Consider the following 20,072-nt stretch of genomic DNA (forward strand, 5'->3'; position numbering starts at 1 on the left):
TTGCCATTTAATTAAAATAGTTAAGCAATTGAAATTAAAATGGTTTATTCATATATATTTCCTACCGTTGTATATATAACTTAAAACAAAATTCAGATATGTGTTATTGATAATGAACGCACTTGCATGCAGCATTTTCTAATCTGTGTGTAGTTGAATTTAATTGTTTTTATATATTTAAAATTACATATCACAGTGCTATTCTGGATCAAGTTTCTCCTGAACTGAGGGAAGCAGAAACATTATACTGAAATTAATTGTCTATTTCAGAAATGCAAGAGTTATTTCAGGTTTTTATTTTAAGTAAGCCTTCAGTGGGATTTAATTAGATTATTTATGCTAAAAATGTATTCTTTGATATCATTCTCATAAACTTTCAAATGTAATATGAATTCTATTGTTAGTGAGAGTTTTGGAAATCGTCCCTGATTATAAGAACTAATTTACTTAAATTAAAATATAACATTTAGTTATTAAAAAAAGATTTTGAATACTGAAGTTTGTTAGAACACATTTAAAGTCACCTAGTGTAATTTTAAATTTTTTTTCAGGGATTTTTCACATGAAACTTACCTTTCTTGTTTCAAGTTGTTATTTATTAACTACTCTATTTAAAGCATTCCTTATTTTATCAGACTGATTGATGATGCTTATTGCATGTTGAGTTTTCTGAAAAACATTTAAAGGCGTCTTACGATAACGGAATTCAGAATAACAATTTATTATAATGGGTCATTCTAAATCTGAATTTGTTGAACAAAAATCATAAATTAGTTTACATTTATTAGAAATATATAGCAAATGTTAGTTACAGTTATATTGATTGTAATAAATTCTAAATTGATCCTAAAAAGTTCATCCAAAAATGCTTAATATGATGTTTAAGATTTTATTAATCAGTTTATAAGTAGAAAGTATAACCTTAAATGCTTTAAATGTTAGCGAATTATATAGTTCCACTTATAAGTTACATACTTATTAGCTAATAAGAGCTATCTTCAGCAAATGCTATTCTCAGATGGTAGAAAATGAATGCAGAGTTTTTTATTTCAAAAATATATTTGGTGTTAAGACACTATTTGGTGCTAAGAACATTACATTGTGAGAGGAGAACTGGATCATTCTGAAGTTTCAGATGACTGTTAATGCCATATTTCTTAGTAGAAAAGATATTTTTATAATATACTTTCCATATATATGTCATTAATAAAATCCTGGAAATATGTAGAAAAAAAATAATGAATTTGGGAAATTATAGTTTTTTGTCTATCATAGTTTTTTGTTTTGGGAAATCATTGTTTTAGTCTGGGTGCCCTAATATTAATATTCTAATGATGTCGTATAATACGATAATAATTAAGTGCATTAATATTCTACTGGTATCGTAAAATATATGGAAATTAATATTAAAAATATCAGAAAAAGAAAACTTTTGTTTTCCATGCAAATATATGAAATAATCAATAAATTAAATTTTGAATCGCAGAGGGTACAAAAAAATTTAGGTAGCATAAAAATAACCGCACTGTATGATGTTATTCATACAGTGATAAAAATAACACATTATTTAAATTATATGGAGATATTAGTTAAAGGAAAGTTGAATAATGTTTAATTAAATATGTAGAGTTTGATGCAATATAAATTTAAACCTTATCTGTCTAGGTATTAAAATGCTTATATGTCCAATAAAAATAAATACAAACATTTTTGCTCTGCAATGACTTAATTTCTTACGTGTATTTGTATAAATTTACAAGCAAAACATTTCACTTAACATATCCACTGATTAATGAAAATATTTTCTTCATTTTTATTGTGGTAAATTGTTCAAAAAGGGAACCGATTTTATCATAGAACATCTTTCTCCATTCAGTTTGTTAAAAATAGTTTAAAATACTTCGCAGTTTTTATTCAATTTCATTTAGCAATGTTTATGTAATTAATTTTTTTAAATATGCAGTTTTACACAAATATTCTGAATAATAATTAAGTAGATCAATTTCAGAATTTTAGGAAGCATGGGAAAAAGAACTTCAAGAAAAAAAAAAAAAAAAAAAAAGAACCTGAAAAATTTAGTAAACATGTTTTTTAATAGGAAATATATACGATGCCTTTGCGATAGTCGCAAAAAATGTAGACTTGGAAGACAATAAGGCGTCATTATAACGTCGCAATATATATCGTCTGTTTCACGGTATACACCTGGGTACCGGGGCCAAAGGCCCTACCCGTATGAAACAAATTTAAAAAATTACTAATTATGTGAGCATTAACGCAAAGTAAATTTCTAAATTTAGAAAACAAAAAATTGAGCTATATGAAGAAATTTAAGTAACAAGTTACATAATAAATTTTGTCACAAATAACTTTAAGGCAAGTCGTTATATTATAATAAAAAGGTAATAAAGTTAAGCAAGATATTAACATTAAATTATTATTAACAAGTTAATATGAGATAAGAATTTAAAAGGTGTAGTGAAACAGAGTCGACTAATGGGGGAAGCATCTGGTGAAAGTTTTCGAGCCGGTGACAAGCGATATGTCGTCGTTACAACCTAATAACACCGTACGTTTTTGCGATGAAAATGGGGTATATAATGGAGCGAAAGCATCGTCTTTGCATAAAAAGAGGTAAAGATGTGGAATAGACATATTTGCAATAGTCTCAAAAGAGAGGAATTCCGCGGACATCTGGTTGTCTTAACCTCTTGAGACCCGATAAGTAATTCCTCAATATTTTATCTAATTTTTTTTGTGTGTACTTAAAATGAAACTATTAAAAAGAAAAAAAAAGTACGTTTTGAAAATTTTATTTATGTTAATTAAGTGGTGCCCATATGGGTATCTTGGAACTACATGCATATAATGTCATTATAATGAAGTAAAGAGTTACATCAATTTACATAGTTTTTTAAACAGTTATTTGTTATGGAATTCAAAGATGCAATTCCTGTTTTGTAAGCTTAGATACAAATCACAAATACATTTTACTCTTGATTTACACGGGCATCCTGGGAGGCGACATTTCATTTGATTTGCTCTTTTTACATGTTCAGGAAAGTGGCCACCTTCACGGGCAAAGGAACAATTTGTTGACTTTTGTTACGTTGAGGTCTTTCCTGTATGGTTTCTTCAGAACCTTACAGCTTACTTTTATTAAGCTCTCAGCTATTACAAGCTTGAAGTCTATCAAATGAAGTCCATTTTTTGGAGGAACTTCACATTGCTTACAATGACGAATATACATAATCCAGTCATTGCAGGTTGCCGTATTCAAACAATGTGCAAAGACACGCATTGTCCATTTTTTTGTTCGTATGGATATCCGGTAAAATGAGATTAATCTGTCCATCATATCAACACCTCCCATGTAAGTGTTATACGCCCTTACAATAGCAGGTTGTCTGACATCTACTCGCTGTCTTTGTTCTTTTGCCCACCTCTTATAGCTGCTTTCAGGTTTGATACCAAATGCACTTGACAAAAGAAGTACACATTTCTTGTCTTTCCATTTAACAAGACAAGCTTTTCCATCCTCACGTTTTCGACAAGATGATGAACCTTTCTCCATATATCTTTTGGAAAACTTGCGGCGACACCATCAGTACGATTGGTCATTACAGTGCCAGTGAGATATATGTTTCTACTTACAGGGTAATCTAAAATTGCTAGTCCTGTAAAATACCTGTCAGTAAATAAATGGGTTGTTTTTGTTGTTGGTATAGTACTAACCAAATGTTTCACAACTGCTCCTCCTAAACCATATAATCGCTTGTCTTCAACTGGAACTGTCTTCAACAGTTCCTGTGTAAGTTAAAAAATCCAAAACAAGTCCATCTGATGCAGAAAGTACAAAAATTTTTAATCCAACATGGTTTGGCTTTGATGGTAAGTACTGTCTCATAGGGCATTTACCGAAATACAGCATCATTTGTTCATCAATTGACAGACATTCTGTCCGAGGTTGTTTCAAACAGGCATTTCTAAAATTGGACGAACTAAAAACATTTTTTTTTTTTTTTTTTTTTACTTTCCGTTACTTTGTTCTTATTTAAAAAATGCAATGTATTCCTTAACTCAAAAAATCTGTTACGACGCATATTTTCTGTAATTGTAGGTACATTGTATGTTTTTGACCAGTACATCCTTACTTGAGGGATTTGCAGTACTCCCATTATTAAATGTATTCCAGCAAAAGTTTTTATCTCATTTATATCTGTACTGGTATAACGTCCTCCCACCCTTTTTTTTTTTTCTAAAGCATACAAATTTGTCTGCTCTGCACATTCTTTCCAAAAATTTTCAGGAAAGAAATGACTAAAATATTTTTTAGGAGATAAAATTTCACGTTGAAAGGCAATATCTTTAAATTCAGCAGGTAAGTCACCCAGATTGCTATTTATAAATCTGCAAAAGAAAAAATACATATATGAATAAATGAAATTCAAGAAAAGAATTTATATTGTCTCAATGATAATTATATTTAACAATTTTGAAGTCCTATTTTGTACTATCAAAAATACTTACTCAGAATTATCCCATTTCGTTCTGTTTCTCTGTCGTTCTTGTCCTGCTTTTGATGTCGAAGGCTGTTCAATTTCTCCAGATGTTCGAAAGTTTCCATTTTCTTCACATGTTAAAAGGCTTTCATTTTTTTCAGATGTTAGAATGCCTTCATTTTCCAGATGTTCAGAATCAGTATCACTTTCTGGAATATTTTCGAAGTCTGGATCATCAATATCAGAAAGTTCCCCATCACTTTATTCAAGCAACACTTTGATTTCTTCATCTGTTAAATATTTTACTGAAAAAAATGAAAACAACATCTAGCATCATAGTTATACTCTGATTCCAAGGTACCCAAACGGGTACTTTCGTTTCTAAGTGAAAAAAATTGAAAACAACAGCAAAGTAATTTTACAAAAATGCATGTAGAATAAAGCTTATAGACGTCTTAATTGAAAAAATGAGTAAAAACTTAATAATTATAATCATTAATATTAAAAAAAATAAATCAACTTACGGTCGAGACGCCAATTTCTCTCCTTTCTCGATTTCAAAGCTGTATAAAATATTTCGACATCAGCATGGTGCTGCCCTCTTTTAGCCGGCAATAAAGATAAGTTTTTTCCCAATTGGGTACTCTGGGAGTTAAGTCAAATAAACGTTTATTATTGGAGTAAATGCTAATGAAGTCCCCAATTGGATACCAAAGGTCCCCGACACACTGCGACATCTTTGCAACGTCATAAGCGAAGAGATTGCTACGTCATTACGACGTCATCATAGATATAACTGTCTTATAAGTAGAACTCATATTTAACTGGAGTAGCCGCGAATGCATTTAAGGAAATAACGCTGACAAAGAAAAATTACGAAGCAGGAATAGAAATATCAAAAGAAAAATTTTACAAAAGGACTTTAGTCGTTAATTCTTGTTTAAATAAGTTACACCTGTTAGGAAATCAACAGACGATTCGTTCTCCACACGATTCGTTTAAAAGCAAAATGTAACCACAAACTACATTAAAAAATTTTAAAAAGTACTAAATGTTGTTTCAAAATGTTTTACATTCGTAAAAACTGTTGGTTTAACAAAAGTTTTTGTTTGAAATGTAAAAGCGAAAGTCGTCATAGTTTCATTTGGCTGGGTAACAACACAAATAATACTATTGCAAGAATTAATCAAACGATTAATGCCCACCAGCGGCTGAGCGGTAAAGTCGCTGAACACTGGTAGTTCGGACCGAGGTTCGAATCCCGTGAACGGTCTGGCTGCATGGGTGTTTTCGTGATTTTCCCCATGTGTAACGTGTATAAGAGCCAGTTTCCCTTAGAAAGTCCTACACGAAGGCATCCTTCCCCTTAGGCAGATAGCCCTTGAGGCTTTGGCGTAAATAAATAACCTAACCTAAACCTAACAAACGATTAATACTGAGGATGAATATAAAGAATCACTGAATTTAGACTGTAATGCTGAGCATATTCAAAGTTCAAATAATTATGAAACTGTCATTTTAGTTTCACAGTGTAACGCAGGCAAGATGTGTACAAACATGTAAAATTGTTGCAAGTTCAGAATTTAATTCTAAAGTGACAAGGCTTTTTATTAGACCATGGTAGACAACGTTGTTTTTGTACTGAGCATCAATATTCTTAAACTAAAACCTATTCCCAATGAACTACTTTCCATTTATTCTTTTGGAATGCAACAAGCAACACAGAAAAAATATCCACTCGTAAATTTCGAGATCAAAGCGAGAAATAATAATCATTACTCAATTAAAATCGAAACTCTCGTTATGCCAAGCACATCTGGAGCCATAATGTCTCCTCCAGATAATAAACAAAACAAGTGTCAGAGTTTAAGGCTAGTCGTGAATCATAGCTCTCTGACTCAGGCTACGGAGATAAATATTTGAATGTTGAAATTCGAATAGGATCCGATTTGTTTTGGAACTTTATCTTAGATAAAATAACACCAACTGATTAACATTTGGGCGAGATAAAAACTGTCTTTGAATGGGTAATTACAGATTCAGAAATGAGAAAAGAGAAAGCTTGTTCATAATATACTGCAGTTACAAAAGAATGCCATGGTGAATGACCTACGAGGGTTTACGAAATTAGTTGGCATTTCAGAAGGAAGCGTGCAATTGTTTGTGAATGATAAACGAATAACTGACCCGATTTAAAAACTCTTATCCTTTAATAATAGTAGATAACAAACTAAATTACTTTGGAAATCTAATCTTGTTGAATTAAATAATAATTTTCAAACTGGAATGAAACGTTTTGAGATTTTGAGAGGTGGACTGGATAATGATATAGAAATGGGCAAAGACTATATACGAAAATAACGGAAGAACAATTACAAAACGGAATTGTTGAAGTATATCAAAGATCTCGAATCGGGTTATTTTGTGCCTCACAAAGTAGTGATAAGACCAGATGAAGAAAGTTCTCATGTTAGAATTGTTTTCGATGCATCATGTAAAGAAAAAATTCTAAATCCTCAAATGATTTATTACAGGCAAGACCTAATCTAAATCCTAACATATTAGATGTATTCTTAAATTTCGAGAACTCAGTATCTTTTCTTTTTTTTTTTACTTCCAATGGCAGATTGTGAACAGTTACAGTTGTAACAGAGTCCATTAATCTATATTAACGCCAGATGTGGTGGTCTCTTTATTATGGAGGCACCTAATAGGTGAGCCACCATTGCCTCCTATGAAGGGACGGACAGTTACAACCATGCCTTCTCCGGGATTCGAACCCAGGCTCTTCGGTATCGCAGTCAGGCTCCCCTAACCACTATACCGTCTGGCCGGCTTTTTTTTCCCCGCTGATATAGGAATAGCATTTATCACGATAATTACTCGAGGATTATCCCGAGGAAAATCGTAAATATTTAAGATTCTTTTGGTTTCAGAGTAACAGTTGTGATTCGTTCAAAATAATGCCCATGAGACGCTTACCATTTGGTCTACCATTCGATTTATTCGAGAAGCTGTAATAAAGTACTATGCTGAAAAATACATCACTAAAAAATCTGAAAGTTGTCAAATGTTGAATTCATCTTTGTATGTCGATAATTTATATTATGGAGCAAATACACAAGAAAAGGCATACCAGCTTTCATCTGATGCAGTAACCATTTTAAAACCTTCGGCGACTGCGAGATTACGCTATTCTTTTTTCCCAAATACGTGCAATATCTATGTCAGGGATAAATCCGTAATGCGAGTTTGTTCGTTTTGCCCACTGCGATGCGTAACTGAAATGCGAGCTGAGCTCTTTCACGACCAACAAAGGGTTAAACACGAGTATGAATCTACGTAAATTTAATTCAAATTATAAGAAGCTAAAGATATGTGGTTAAATAAACAGTTTTATCAATCAATGATTCTTTTGCACGTGCTAAATTTTAGGTCTTGATTGGGATACAGAAATTAGCTCTATTAATCTAAATTTAAAATCTTTAGAATCATCTTCAACTAGCTGTGTGCTATATATGTTACCGGCAAGGTTTGGAATCCGGCATTCTACAGAATGTCTAGGCATTGTATATAATGCCTAAAACTAGTCGACAATGTATGAAACGATTCACATTTCACACATTTCCTAGGCATTCTATAGAATGCCAAATGACAAACCGGCAAAGTATGAAATATATTTCCGATTTGTTTCGAAGAACCGAGACTGCTTATCAATAAATGATGTAAAAATGCGAAAATGACTACTAAGAAGGAACCACGAGACTACTGGCAGCTGAATCGGTAGGATATGATGTTTGTGGAAAACAAAAGTACATTCATTTATCCTGTTAAAGAAACCGTCAGTATAAGGTTCCTATATACCTTAGATACTATACAGTACTACGTCGGTACTATGCAGTACCACATCAGTACTATACAGTATTACGTCACGGACGCTGACTTATTTCCCGTACTTCACGAAAACTCATTTGAGTACTAGACACGGACTACGTAACAGAATATTGAAAGAACTTTCAATCAAATGCAAAAACGTTACACGTAATGATATTGAACTGTACAACCATCTTTGTGAGCCCTATCAGAAAAAATCTGATGTGTACACCACATGACTTCCTTGTATGGAATATTAAATCATACGCATTTTTTCTTGCATTTCATTTAAACTTATTGGGTTGAATTAAATCTACTTCGCCGACAGCGCATAAACCACGATAGAATAAATGCATTCTTTAAAATTCACTCTAGTATTTGTTTACCATAGCGACACTCTGGCGATAGATTCACTTAACTTTAATAATTATATAACAGTTAACTTATATAATAATTATATAACGGAAACTAAGTTAACTGTTATATAATCCAATAATTATATACCAGTTAACTCATATATTCCGTTCATATTATAACTCATAATGCACAAAATTTATATCATTTAAAGAATAAAATTATCTAATCGTTGCCACATGTTCTATTCAAATACTATAATAAAGCTAGAATGATGTATAAAAGAAATTAAGCAAATGAAACAAAAAAGAAACAGTTTTTCACATACGATTGAGTATTTTTCATTTAATTAATTCAGTTCTCACTTCGCGAGAAGGCAAAAATACATAAAAACTCAAAATAGCTATATTAAAAATTACGAAGTAAATCTCAAACACTTATTTCCTCGAAAAAATTCCAGAAAGAATTAAGCATGATTTAATTGGCAATAATAAATGAATGCGTTATCTTTGTTGTTGCGAAGTTAAGTTTCTCTAGATTGGCAACAAATCCACTAGTCTCCTGTTTCAAATGTAAACATCAATGGCCGCCATAAAAAAAAAAAAAAAAGGCTTAGCGGCACTTAGACAACTTTAAAATTGTTGATAATTCTAAAAATATTGCATACAGATTTACTAAAGGCATAAAAACCTTAAACGGAAGATAAAAATAACATAATACAATCATTTTTAAAGCAAAAAATGTACAATTTACAAACATATAAGAGTAAAGAAACTAAGATCACTGAGCCGGGTAACAGAGTAGATATATATATAGTATATAAATATTTATATATGTTTGTTGCGGCTGATTGCAACCAAAATACGAGGTGCACATCTACATGTTATAGCAGTCCTATATACAAAATTTCAACGTTCTGGGGCTACTCGTTTTTGAGTTATGCGAGATATGTACGTACGTACGTGCCACGAAAAATTCTCTTCAGAATTAATTTTAAAGCATTTTTATAATTTTTTTGAAAGAAAAGAGTCTTTTATTCTGTCCTTACGTACAGATATCACGCAAAAACATCGTTAAATTGCATTCCATAGCGGTCAAAAAGGATATTTTCGTTGAAATATGCTGCCTGAAACTTTTCGCGTTTACAATACTTCCTTTTTACTTCGTAAAAGGAAGTAAAAGTTATTAAAAAGGGCATTGTTATGAAACTTATGACTCTTTCTGAATTTAATTTCCGTTGTCAGGTAGATCTTACCGATTTCCAGTGTCAGCCAGATAGAAAATACAAGTTTATCATCACTATTTTCAAATTTCATCACTATAAAGATCATCTCACTATTTTTTTACACATTGTTGCGTGCGTTCGGGTTCGTAATAAATTGAATGCACAAGTCCGATGAAAAGTGAATAAAATGTATTATTATCACAGCAGTTTTCTAAACAAACTCATAAAACAAGTGAAATGAGATGTTTTTGATCCCGCTTAAGGTTTTTAAATGCACGAGCACATTCTGGCATTTTTTCGATTTTTCCAGAAAAGCAAATGCGTTCAATTACGAGATATCTATTTATTAAATGCGCATGCTCCCTTATTTTTAATTTTTCCGGCATAGCCTTCTCTTCAAATAAGGCGGGTGCAACATTGTACTGGGAAATGAAACAGTTTAATAACAATTCTAATAAAAATAGCAAACTAAATAAATCAATACAAAAACCGTAACAAAATTTTGAATAACAGTTTTTTAATGGCACGCTTTCATTAATTTTTCAAAATAACATTTGTATTTTTGAGGAATGAACGTCTATTAAATAATAGCCTTATCATAACCTTTTTTTCATATTTTGTCTAAACAGCATTTCTCATTCTATAGAATGCCTAGGGCAAATGTGTAAAATTCTCATATTTCGTACAATGAATAGAATAATACATTATATACAATGAATTCTATAAAATGCCGGCGTTTCATACTTTGCCGGTAACATGTACAAATAGATCAGTATTACAAGTTATAGCTAAAATCTATGATCCAACTGGATTTATGTTCCCTTTCGTGATTATAATTCAAATCTTGCTACAAAGGATACAAAAGTTCTTAATATGGACGAACAACTCCCATATGATACTGAAACGTGGCTCGCGGAAATAATTCACTTAAAAGAGACATCGGCTGATAGAAAATACATTTAAAATGTTGATTCTCGAAATAGTGACATTTTTTTTTTTACATATATTCCGTGATGCAAGTATAATAACGCATATGGAAGCAGTGGCGTAGCGAGAGGGGGGCAAGGGGGTGCATGATGCCCCGGGCGCCGCTCGTACAGGGGCGCCAAATGGTCTCCAAACAAGATTTTCCGGAAAATTTCAGTTTTTATTTTGATCGATTTCTGGAAAATATATTTAAAATTAATAACTATTGTAATATAATTAATTATTTATTTTCTTGATTTGTGTAATAAAATGCTTGCAGTACATCAGCCAAAACGTTGTTTCTGACCACTTTATTTCTCTAAAGTAGAGATATATTTTAATTTTTTAAAACGAAATGCACATATATCTCCCACTTTTTATTTTAAAACGATAACACGACCTTGTCCCGAATTTCTCAAATATATCCAGTTTCCAAAATCCGATTCCATAATCTGGAAATGACATTTTTTGAGATTTCGCTACAATGGATTGCGTTTGACTCTCCTGTAAACGGCTGATGGCCTTCCTGGCTACTGATTCAACTAAGTCATCTTGCTGAGACGTCGTATATTCACTGCTACGAAGCATTCAACGCATGTGAATTGTTTTAATCTTCTATTACAAAACGCATTATTACGCGTCCCTATAGCATATGCAGGTCGTTCCTTACTCCTTATCTAAAACGCATAGTTTTCGACGTCACAGACTAAATTTGCATATTCCCAACTTTGTAAACGTTATAATTTTCCTGTATAATCTCTTCTATTTTCTTTTGTTCAAAAATGTTATCGATTATATGGTTATTTCATACCGAACCTACAATACAGCTTAATTGTTTTGAGCAGTGACTGTGACTGCATGACGTTACTCCGCAGTAGAAAAGAAACAGAACCTAAAACTCCACTGCAGATCTATAGAGAATATGTTTTTCCAAACCTAAGAGTCGCACTTTAAATACTACTTACTATGAACGTTCGTTCAGGAAATTAAAATAAATTTTCACATATTTACAATCAACGGTGGGACAAGATCCCCTAAGTCATCTAGCATTTTTAAGTGTGGAAAGAGAAAAATTTGAAAGGATCGACTTTGAAGTAAATGATAAATTTGCTTCTAAATTTTCAAGGTAAGAAAAATGCATACATAATAATTAATTTTATTCACGTATTATATTATTATTAATAAATATAAGTGCTCGACCAAGTTGAGGTGCACGTGATTGAAGCGAGATGAGGACAAATTAAAATTTTTAAGTTGGCTGGTGGTGTGTCTGACAGTTTTAGATCTTTGGCACTCCAAGCATGATGGTGTCCAATTGGCTATGTCCTTTTGCATGCTATTCCATACGAAACGTTGCTATATCAGTTTCCTTAAAGCCTTGATGCCAGGATGTGACAGACGATGTAACTGACTAAAAATGGCATGGCGAAACACGGAGGGAACATAAGGTCGAAATCTTGAATCCTGAACATCACAATAAAGTGATTTTCCAGGTGACAGCTGCATAGGCTGCAAGTTGAGATTGGTGAAAGATTTGCTTTTCAAGAGGGTTTGTAGTTCTGAATCCCGGTGTTGTTCATCCGCAAGGGCAGCAAAGTTTATTGGCGAAGGAACGGCTAGTTCTTCAATACGAGACAAGATGTCTGCTACAATATTCTGCGAACCCGCAATATAACGGATTTATCTGTTGAAAATTGCCCTATAAAGTCTAGGTGTCTCATTTGACGAGGAGAAGCTTTATCCGAACGCTGCTGTAAAGTATAGATTAAGGATTTGTGATCTGTGAAGATCATGAAAACGCGTCCCTATAGCATATGCCGATAATATTTGACAGCTTCATAAATTCCTAATAATTCGCGATCGTAAGTGCTGTATCTGGTTTGTGCTAGTGAGAGTTTTTTAGAAAAATATGTTTATATTTTATTAGAAAAATATATTTATATTTTTCTAAAAACTGTGGTTTTTAGAAAAATAAGTGGTTTCCATAAAAAATAAGTGGTTTCCATAATTCTTGACCTTTTTGTTTTAAAACTGCTCCTATACCTGTCGTTGATTTGTCAACGTGTAGAGATATTAGGTTATTTTTTGGAAGCAGAAGAGATGAAAAATATGCAACGCCTTCGCCGGGAATCGAAACGCGGACGTCTGGAGTACTGGCCCAGCGTGCAGAACCACTACACCACGAAGGCACGCTAGGAAAGCGGGAGAAATATCTTATAAACTCCCCTTTTTAAAGGGCGACTGGGGTTTTTAGGGAACGCAATTGCCAAATCCTGGGTGTGGAGAATCCTCATTCAACACCCCTTTTATTTTAGGCGCCACTGTAGAGACATTAGGATATTTGGAAGCAAGAGAGATTGAAAAAATAGCAATCGCCTTCGCCGGGAATCGAACCGCGGACCTCTGGAGTGCCGGCCCAGCGTGTAGAACCACTACACCACGAAAGCATGCTAGGAAAGCGGGAGTCCCTCACCTTATAAACGTAGAGTGATAATGGTTTAGATGCGGAAGGATACTGCAAATTTGTTGCCGAAATTAAATCATTTTTGCATTTTTGGAACGCTTCGCGAGATTCTGCGGTCCAGGTTATAACACGTTTATCGTTTTTCTTGATTCCAACCAAAAAGGAATTTAGAGGTGCTTGTATGGTTGCTGCATGAGGTAAGAAACGTCGATAAAAATTGAGCATAGCAAGAAATCTTCTTAAGTCGTAAGTTCCTCACTGTAGATGGTTCGGGCATATCGCGGATAGCGGTGACTCTATCTGGAAGGGGTCGAACGCCATCGGAGGAAATTTCATGACCAAGAAAGGATACTCTTGACTGGCCAAAAACGCATTTGGAAGGATTAAGACTGAACCGTACCTTTGAAAACGTTCAAAAACTGTTCTCAAACGTGAAAGGTGTTCTTGCTCTGAAGAGGAGGCGATTAAGACGTCATCAAAATAAGGTACACAAAAGTCAAGGCCGTTTAGCACCTGCTTCATGAAGCGTTGGAATGTTTGAGAAGCATTGCATAAGCCGAAGTCATAACCGGAAGCTCAAATAGTCCAAAAGGCGTAATAAACGCAGTTTTTGGAATATCAGCTGGCTTAACGGGCACTTTGCGATACACCTGCTCAAGATCAATGGCTGTAAAAATAGCTTTTCACTCGAAAATTTGCATACAGCCCTTGAATATGAGGGATTGGGTAACGATGAGGAATTGTAGCTGCATTTAACCGGTGATAATTGCCACACGGGCGCCAGTTACCATTTCGTTTCCGAACTAGATGGAGCGGACTGACCCTAGAGCTTTTTGAAGGACGGCAAATTCCCTGTTCCATCATGTATTGAATTTCCTCTTTGGCGGCTTTAAGCTTGTCCAGAGTTAAGCGTCTTCGTTTAGCGGCAATCGGAGGTCCGGTAGTTTCAATATAATGTAATACATCTTGCTTGGGTTCGGAAATACCCATAACTGGGCGCGTGTTTGTAGGGAATTCTCTGAGAAGTTGATGCCATGGGGAGTTACCCGAAATCAGTTTAATGCTCAAATCTTGACTATTGAGAATTACTCCCGGATAAGTTAAGTTGGTTGTGGAATCTATCAAACGGCGATTTTTAAGATCGGCAAGCAAAGAAAATTTTTGAAAAAAATCTGCGCCAATAATAGGACTTGAAACAGTAGCAATAATGAATGGCCATTGGAAGTTGTGGTGCAATCCTAAATCAAGAGATATCAGGCGTTCACCAAAAGTTTGAATAGGAGTTCCATTTGCTACATAAAGTTGTAACTTGGTAAGGCGATTTTGTTCGTGAAAATGTGGTGGAACGACAGAAACATCAAAAGACAAGAACAACAAGAAACTTAAGCCCGAATTCTTTTCGATGAGAAAAAGGCGTGCAAAATTCCAGCCGCTGTCGTTCACAACTTCAAGCAACGGCCCTTCTCGTTTCCCTGGTCGTTATAACGACACGGTGGGCGGTATTTGTTTTGCCTTGTTTCGAAATTTGTGGTGGTAAAAACAAATACCCGGTCATGAAAAATTATAATAAATTCATTGTTACCGGTGATTTTAACTCTAAACATCCAAGCTGGGGCGCAGGAGATATTGATGCAAGAAGGCGATTGGTATTTGACTTTATCGTCTCTAATAATATAATTTTACTAAATGATTTGAGTTTTCCTGCAACTTTCAAATCTACCATCGGTGAGGTATGGACTGATCTTGTTATGACCTCACCAGGTTTTTCTATCAATTCTGGAGCTCTGCAAGTTCTGATGGATGAGAGTCTTAGTGATCATCGTTATTTGCAGTTGAATTATGATGAAAATATTCATTGTGCTCCTAAGATTGTTTTAACAAGAGATGTCCACCGGATTACAAGGTATTGTTATAAAATTGCTCCGATAATGCAGAATCGATTTAGTTTATTGAAGTTTTAGTTTATTGATAATTAGTTTATTGAAGTGTGAAGACTCTGATACAATTGAAAATTGTATTGAAAAATTTTTGAGGATCTGTCTATCGATGTTAAAAAGAAGTTACGAACAAAACAAAAGGGAAGTAGGCAGATTTCGTGGTGGACTCCACAACTTACTTGTATGCGACGCCAGATACGTGCTTTGAGGAAAAGTTCGCAAATTTTGAATTTAACTGACAATATACGTAATGAAAGGAAAATTGCATATAAAAAAGAATTGGCAACTTATAAACGTCTAATTTGGAAGACAAAATTTGAAACTAAGAAGAAATTTTTTCTTAATAATCTTTATTATTATAATGGTTTTTATCGAATTGCCTCTGAAAAAGTGAGACGTGCTGTTGCTCTGTATAATCCTCAGCACGCTGACAATTTGATTGAACTCAATAGACAGAAGCTTTTGCAGTCACTCAAATTGGGAGCTCTTGAGGATATTTCATTAGATGAGGATAGACTTTCTGATTGCCCATTGGATGACGCTGTAATTACAGAGGCAGAGATCAGAAGTGCAGTTGAACAAATAAGGCGTCGAAGCGCTCCGGGTCCGGACTGTTTTAATCCTATATTTGTTCAGATTCTAATTTTTACATATCTGGATATTTTTATATTGCTTTTTAATTACTGTTTTAAATTTTATGTGTTTCCAAGAAATTGGAAAATCGGTCGAGTTGTTTTAATTCCAAAATGACAGATATAGACCAATTGTACTTTTGAGTGTTTTTGGGAAAGTGTATGAAAGAATCTTGGTTGAGAGACTGAAGTTTTACCTGAATAGTAGAATGATACTCAGTCGGCGACAGTATGGTTTCACAGCTGGCTGTTCTACAGATGATGCATTATATGATACTATTGACTTTATTAGAAGCAATAAGAGTTCGCATCACGTAGTGCTGCTGTCCTTGGATGTTTCGTCTGCATTCGATTCAATGTGCTGGAACTCTATTTTACAAACCATGATTAACCTTAAATTGCCAAGGAGTTTGATTCAATGTTATAGGAGTTATTTTAACAATCGCAAAATCTTGTTTAATGCTTTTAAGGATGAGACTGCAGAGATAGAACTAGAGATTTTCATTGGTTGTCCGCAGGGCTCCTGCAGTGCTCCCCTGCTCTGGAATATCATATTAAACAAATTTCTTATTTTGGAATTCCCCAGTGATGTTAACTGTATTGCATATGCAGATGATCTTGCTGTTCTGATGTATGGTGCATCATTGGAAAAACTCGAGAAATCATTTGAGAATGTTATGTTAAAACTGGAAAACTGGAGAATCGGCGAGGGTCTTGAATTCAACTTAGAAAAAACTTTTGCAATCATTTTCCCGCGGGCTGGGATCAAAGTGAGAGCTCCACGATTTAGATATCAAGGAAAAAGAATAAAGTTTGTTGATGTTATTAAATATTTGGGAGTCAAGACTGATTGCAAGTTGACCTTCGCAGATCATTTTAAAACAATTCATCGGCTCTCAGATGATATGTTAATGTTTTACAGGAGATCCTTTTTCTAGTGAGACACTTTGTAACAAATCATGCATTCTTAAAGATATTTTGAATAATATAATTATCCCTAGAGTTTTCTATGGAATTGGTGCCTGGGGATCCAGTGCCGGGGATTTGGTCAGGTTGAGGAACAAACTCGATGCGATACAGAGGAGCTGGTGCTTAATGATTACAAGATGTTTCCGTACTGTCTCAACTGAGGTGCTCTGCGTTCTAGCCGGCACGCCGCCTCTTTCAATTTTATATAAATTATATTTTGAAAAATTTTTGTTTAGAACTGGTAGACTTGATTTTAAATTGTATAAAGATATTTTGATTACAAGGCATATGTTTGAAAGAATTAATAATATTTTGGTACATCCTTCTGATTTATGTGTTTTTGAATTTGATTGTAAACTCCCCAATAGTCGGAGAATTGGATATTTATACTGGCGGGTCCAGGCAAGATGATAAATTGGGAGCAGCATTTGTGATTTATCATTATGGAACTGAAATTGAAAATAAAAAATATAAGCTTAATAATTATAATTCTGTATTTCAATCGGAATGCTGTGCTTTAGTTAAAGCCCTTCAATGGGTTAAGAAAATTTTGACTTGTGTTAATTCTATTCATATATATACTGACTGTATGTCTTTGCTTCAATCCTTGACCTCGGCCCGTCCTACTAATTTATTAATATTTGATATTAAATGTCTATTGAAATTTTTGATGCAGAATATGTGCATTCATTTACACTGGATAAAAGCGCATGTTGACTTTGTTGGAAATGAAAGGGCCGACGTGCTGGCTAAAGAGGCGACCACTAATGATGATTGTGAATATAAATAGAAATTTCTGGTTTGAGAAGTTATGCAATTAGAAACATGAAAAATTTTTATAATGATATTTGGAATACTACTAGATGGAATGAATCAGAGAGGTGCGTGGGTCTTTTGAAGTCTATTAAAATTCAAAATGGTATGCGACCAATTAGTAATATTGATTTAAACCAGTTTTTAACTGGGCATGAAAGATTTCCCGCGTACCTCTCGAGATTTAATTTACAAAATTCAGACTTGTGTGGTCATTGTCATCAAGTTGGTAACGCAGACCACTTCTTGAATCATTGTTCCTTATTGGAAAATTTGAGAAAGAAATGTTTGGGAGATAAGTCATGGAACTTGAAAATCGTAAAAACATATTCTAAATGTGCAATGGATTTGATCAATTCTAATATTGAATTTGGAATATTTGTTTAGTATTGTGTATATTTATCTTTTGATTATATGTATTATATTCTCAGTTATGAGTATTTATAGGTTTACTACGAAAATTTTGAAATTTTTCTGTGTACTGTTTTATTTAATGCATTGTGGATGTTTTGTACATGCGGTATTTCGAAGAGATGCAGATGATTGTTACATAGATATGGCCTTGCAAATGTTGATAATCCTGATGCAAATGTTGAGAATCCTAAATTAGCGAAATTAGTGGTTTTGAGTTTTAGGATTTTGATTTTTAAATTTTAAATTTTATGGAATTTTCATATTTTTTTAATTGTAGTTTTTGATTTTAAAATGTTCTGAAATTTTAAAGTTTTAAAATTTTTCTTATTTAATGCATTGTGGCTTACATTCTGTTCTTAATGAAGTAATTACTAGGGTTTTAATATGATACATGGCAATCTTAAATTTTTCCAGTTTCGGTTATTGGCAGTCCTGGAGCTTCTTTTCTATGATTATTAAGGATAATTAATACATTTAAATTCAGATAGTAGTAGGACTATTAAAGTAAATTTTTAAAATAAATTAATAGTTTAAATAGAATTATGATTATACAAATAATATGCTATTAAAGCAATACTGTAGGGAATTCGGTTTGACCTTCTGCAGGTTATTTAAATTGGGAATTCCTCGATGGCTTTGGACCGCCTGTGCCTGTTCCGAAAATTCATGTGAATGAATATTTCTTGAGAGTTTCCGCCACTCTGTTTGCTCGTGGGGTTTTTCATTGTTTTTGGATTTTGAATGTTGGTGTTGTGCTTCGTTGTTTGTATGTCTCTTCCTTATTTTTAGTTCGTTAATTAACCTCCAGTTATTTTTAGATAATTAGCTTCTTTTTCTCTCTTCTTTCCTTTTGTGGTTTTGAGGGGGTCGACCTTTCATAATCATATGGTCCATGGGACTAGGAGGATTGGGTCTTCCCTGTATTATGACTATTATGACTCAAAGGAGGGCTTTGATAACGTTTCCTCAGTTGGCTACAGCATGTATTTCGACGTGATGCGGAGCGGTTGCGCTGGAAAGGTTAAGCTTGGATGACTACTAACTGAGCAACCTGTTTGGACAAATCATCAATATAAGCTTGTAACGCCACAATACCTGGACCAGGAGCCTGCACTGCGTGTATTTGCGCTGGAATGGCCATCTCGTGAATTTTATCAGCGATTTCGGGAAGATTTTTAAGTGGCTCGCTACTGGCCGCTAAAATGGTTTGCATGTTAGATGGGAGTCTAGTCATCCATAATGTTTTAAGAATGTTATCCGTTAGGTTACCGGCGACTAAATCTGACATTTTAGACAGCAAGTGAGAAGGCCTCTTATCACCCAACCGTAAATCATGCAACAGCTGCTCGATTTTAACTGTCTCGGATGCTTCATAAACAGAAATTAATATTTTTTAAAAGTATTGTATTTGTCCGCCGTCGATGGATTCAAAATTATTTCATGAGCTGATTGCAGTACCTCTGATTCTAACGCAGCGATTACTGTATAAAATTGAGTTTCGTTGGCAGTAATGTGACTCAACTGCGCATCCAATTGAATGAACCATAACGATGGGTCTCGGCGAGAAAAAGGCGGTGGCTTAACTGCCACTTTCGCCAATTGCGAAGCAGCATCGTTGTCAACCACTTTAGCTCAATCAAATATGCACAATAATAATATGTATAGAATATGCACAATAATAATATGTATAGAAAAATAATCAATATGTATATAGTGACACAGTTTCTTGGTACTTGAAATCAGAGAAATTGGAGGCTCAAATGCAGCAGACGATACATATATCCGCTGAAATTATGACAGAAATATGTTGACTCACCGGAATGCGGCAAAAAGCTTGAAATGACAGGTGAATGTCTTACTTGCATCTCATCACACTGGATAACTTACTGCTGCTCAGAATTTAGACATATAAACTCCAAACTT

At 33.8% G+C, this 20,072-nt stretch overlaps 1 protein-coding gene and 1 non-coding gene across 2 annotated transcripts; both read right to left on the reverse strand.

The window, feature by feature from the left end:
• Positions 1-2,797: 2,797 nt before the first annotated feature.
• On the reverse strand, positions 2,798-7,664 carry LOC146992979 (uncharacterized). The gene is made up of 3 exons (XM_085808833.1): positions 7,639-7,664; positions 4,531-4,761; positions 2,798-4,410 (listed from the first exon to the last, which is right to left on the reverse strand). The coding sequence occupies exons 1-3, from the start codon at positions 7,662-7,664 to the stop codon at positions 4,002-4,004; spliced, it is 666 nt and encodes a 221-aa protein (XP_085664959.1). The 3' UTR covers positions 2,798-4,001.
• A 5,629-nt stretch (positions 7,665-13,293) lies between these two features.
• Positions 13,294-13,367, reverse strand: TRNAA-GGC (transfer RNA alanine (anticodon GGC)). The gene has a single exon. It is a non-coding gene; the product is annotated as a tRNA-Ala (tRNA).
• Between the last annotated feature and the right edge of the window lie 6,705 nt (positions 13,368-20,072).

Source organism: Stegodyphus dumicola, chromosome X2, assembly GCF_044657685.1.
Source record: "Stegodyphus dumicola isolate Sdum_Otavi_A_Nest chromosome X2, ASM4465768v1".
NCBI lineage: Eukaryota > Metazoa > Arthropoda > Arachnida > Araneae > Eresidae > Stegodyphus > Stegodyphus dumicola.

Coding starts and splice junctions, on each gene's coding strand:
- LOC146992979 (XM_085808833.1), bottom strand. CDS start 7,664: ATGGTTACTGCATCAGATGAAAGCTG. Junction 4,762..7,638: donor ACTGCATCAGATGAAAGCTG/GTATGCCTTTTC, acceptor GCTTGAATAAAG/TGATGGGGAACTTTCTGATA. Junction 4,411..4,530: donor ACGAAATGGGATAATTCTGA/GTAAGTATTTTT, acceptor TTTCTTTTGCAG/ATTTATAAATAGCAATCTGG.